The sequence below is a fragment of the Hevea brasiliensis genome, chromosome 9 (genome assembly GCF_030052815.1).
Source record: "Hevea brasiliensis isolate MT/VB/25A 57/8 chromosome 9, ASM3005281v1, whole genome shotgun sequence".
Taxonomy (NCBI): Eukaryota; Viridiplantae; Streptophyta; class Magnoliopsida; order Malpighiales; family Euphorbiaceae; genus Hevea; species Hevea brasiliensis.
The window spans coordinates 86,529,711-86,532,971 of NC_079501.1; the positions used below are offsets into that span (position 1 = coordinate 86,529,711).

Consider the following 3,261-nt stretch of genomic DNA (forward strand, 5'->3'; position numbering starts at 1 on the left):
TGTGGATTATCGATGTTGTCCTTGTACTAGAGGCACTTAAAGTCAGCAAAACGAGTAAAAAATTTAATGTATCAGCTGCCTTAATTTGTCGGTAACAAGTAACACCTAACCAACTGCTATTTTTCTTTTTGTTTTTCTTTTTCTTTCTCTTTCTGCCATGGCATTCGGTCTTCTCTACTCACAGAATTAATATGATCACTCTTCTGTAGGTTGACAAAGCATTGTCCACCTTAAGTTTCTTTAAAGATTCATTTTCTGCCAAACCTAGCAGTCTCTAACTGAGACTCGAACTTGAGATCTCCAAACTGATATGACTAGTATCAATGAGCTAAAACTTATTGGTATGATCCATCATCTTTATTAACATGTTTGGTATTGAAATATCGACCAGAACAAAGAAAAAGGAATTGTACAGTCTTATATAAGCCTCTCTAGCTATTTCTATTTAACTTCATTATCTTAACTTGTGCTTGTGCTTAGTTAATGTGGGTCTGGAGTAATTTCTCGCTCAAGTATCGGCAGCCATGAATGCAGTTTCAATATCTGTCATCCCTCTCATACATATCGAATTAGCCCTAACACCTGAGGGCTGAACTTTATTCCTCTCTGCCATCATTTCAAAAAAAGCATGAGGTGCCCAACCTACAATATCAATGGAAACACGGCAAAATGTCAAAAACAGTATCTAAAGAAAACCAATAGCTGTGTTGCTCAGACCTATATATGATACTGGAAAATCAAAACTGTTGTGTCCAAGAAGATAATAGCATCTGGGTTGGCATTGGCATACCTTCAATCTCATTTGGGTATGGGAAAAATTGTAAATAACAAAATGCAGCTACTGTTGTTCCTGAATTAAAAGAAAAGAGATTTCCAAAACATAAAATTAGCGATTCTTCTGATATGTGTGCTTTCTGTCATTGCACCAGAATTTAAAAGTCTTATCGTATGTTTAAAAAAACTATAATCATTTCAGAAGTAGAAAACCTATAAGAGCTCCAGCAAAGACATCAGTCCAATGATGCCAGTAGTCGTCCACACGAGAAATACCCACAAGGACAGCAATTAGTACTGGAATAAGTATAATACAGAGTTTAGCTACGTGCCCCCTGCGATCAAACACCCTGAGTTTCCCTGACATGTACCAGGCAAGGTAAGTGAGACCTGCAAAGGACCCTGCATTGCATTCTGGAAATTATTACATTTGAACCAGGACTAATTTAATTGGAAAATTATATATGATTGCAGAAACATCAATGTAAACGATCTGTTCCATTTACATGAAGAATGCCCACTAGGAAAGCTTTTATATCCTTCCTTTATAACCTTGGCATCTCCATGACAAATAACATCCTTAGTAACCGGATTAAATGCCTGCAGAGAATGCAAATCAACAACAGTTAGGCTAGAAGGCTGGCTTTAAGATGGAGGGTAAGTTTTGAGAAAATTATTTCATATTTCCAGTAATAAAAGAAAATGAAAATGAAAATGAAGATGTATGTACCTCTTTTCCATCAGGAAAACACCTCCAAAAGAAGTTTGGCCTCGGTCGACCAACAGCATCTTTGATAGCATCCGTTATAACTCCAGTGACAAGAAGAGAAAACAATAGCCCTGAGCTTGCATAATAATGTAATGATACAATGAGCTATTAACATCTAAAATTTATTTCACCAAAACTGTGTATAAAGAGAAATGTCACTGGATTATTATAGGAGTTTATTGTGAATCCAAGACACAAACATATGAGTCTCAACTATTTTATATGTGAGTCCATACAGTCCACAATAAATCGGGTTTAGGCATGAATTGTCCAAACAGCTTAGTAATTGAGTGCCTGTGAGTGAGAACAGAGACAGAATTTCCAATGTACTAAAGAAGAAGTACATGAGAAATACCCAATATGGAGTGATGCAAGTCATAAACATCCTTTCTATAATAATAGTACACGCAAAAAACAGCAATTGGCAAAACTCCAGCAAGAATCTGTCAACAAGAAACAGAAGATCACAACAACCATTTTCTTTAACACATCTATAACTGACAAGAATACTCATCAAACGATTGCAAATTCAAATACATATAATTAGGAATTTAGGATACATACTGGAACAGCCCACACAGGTACAGTGTTAGGTTTGAATGGGTATGTTAAATCTGTCATCATCCCTTGCCCAACAAATCGGTGAAAAGGTTCTATAAAGTTCAAAAGAGCATCAATGATCACAAGAAGTAACAGAATTAGCCAGTCATGCATGTGTATTCTTGCCACCTTCACTCCATGAGATCTTGCAGTATGAGATCCCAACCAGACCTCTGGCATTTCCCCAACTATAAAAGGAAAAACAAAGAAATTCACCCAATTAGCCATTGGATTAAGCTTAATTTAAAATGGTTACAAGTGATTTTTCATGTTCCTTATGGCAATGTTGACACAGGATCAGAGCTAGCCATTGCAAGTATTGATAGATACGTTAGTATATTATTCATGGGTTCATTTCATTTATTAATGAATTTTTATATAAATAATTATAAATTTCAAGAATCCGTGTGTTTTTAGATTTCATTTGTAAATTTGACAAGAAATTAATGCATAGTTACCCGGATCAGAGCCGCTATATGACATGAACCAGAAGTTACCAATGAAGAAAAGCAAAAAGCTTATCATGCAGGATCTATATTCATTAGGGTTAAAAATAATACATGAATGGATAGAAACTATTAACTAAAATGGAAGAAAAATTTTATAGAAGAAATCCCTGGTGAGAGATCAAATTCTTAGAAGAAGAAGAAGAAGAAAACAGACCTTTCAGGTATAAAAACTCTCTGAAATGGTGATTTGATACGAACGAGCATTAGAGATTGTGGATGCATGTGTGGGTGATGCGATACAAGATTATCATTATTAGCTCTTGCATTACCACGTTGCATTCTTTATGGCTTTATTTATTTCCTTAAACATTATGAATTATTTTCATTATTTTACGTATCTTCCGTGAAGAACCAAATAAGGCTAAAATGAACATTTGACTTAAATAGGCCCACGATTAAGGTTAAATATCCCAACTTTTGAAAAAAATATATATATATTTAGAACTTTTATTAATAAAATATTAATTTTATACTTTAAATATTAAAATTTATTTTTTTTAATTAAAAATAAAAATTACAAAAATTAATAATTCTAACATTATTACTATATACTAAATGAGGGATAAATTTTAAGAATTATCTCTGAACTTATATAGTTATAACATTATA

The 3,261-nt window shown here is 33.6% G+C and overlaps 1 protein-coding gene across 1 annotated transcript; it reads right to left on the reverse strand.

Moving 5' to 3' along the window:
- Positions 1–349: 349 nt before the first annotated feature.
- On the reverse strand, positions 350–2,941 carry LOC110632512 (lipid phosphate phosphatase 2). Its single transcript, XM_058154198.1, has 8 exons — positions 2,807–2,941; positions 2,108–2,331; positions 1,899–1,986; positions 1,505–1,614; positions 1,281–1,374; positions 988–1,176; positions 791–850; positions 350–642 (listed from the first exon to the last, which is right to left on the reverse strand). The coding sequence occupies exons 2-8, from the start codon at positions 2,321–2,323 to the stop codon at positions 509–511; spliced, it is 891 nt and encodes a 296-aa protein (XP_058010181.1). The 5' UTR covers positions 2,324–2,331; positions 2,807–2,941; the 3' UTR covers positions 350–508.
- Positions 2,942–3,261: the final 320 nt, after the last annotated feature.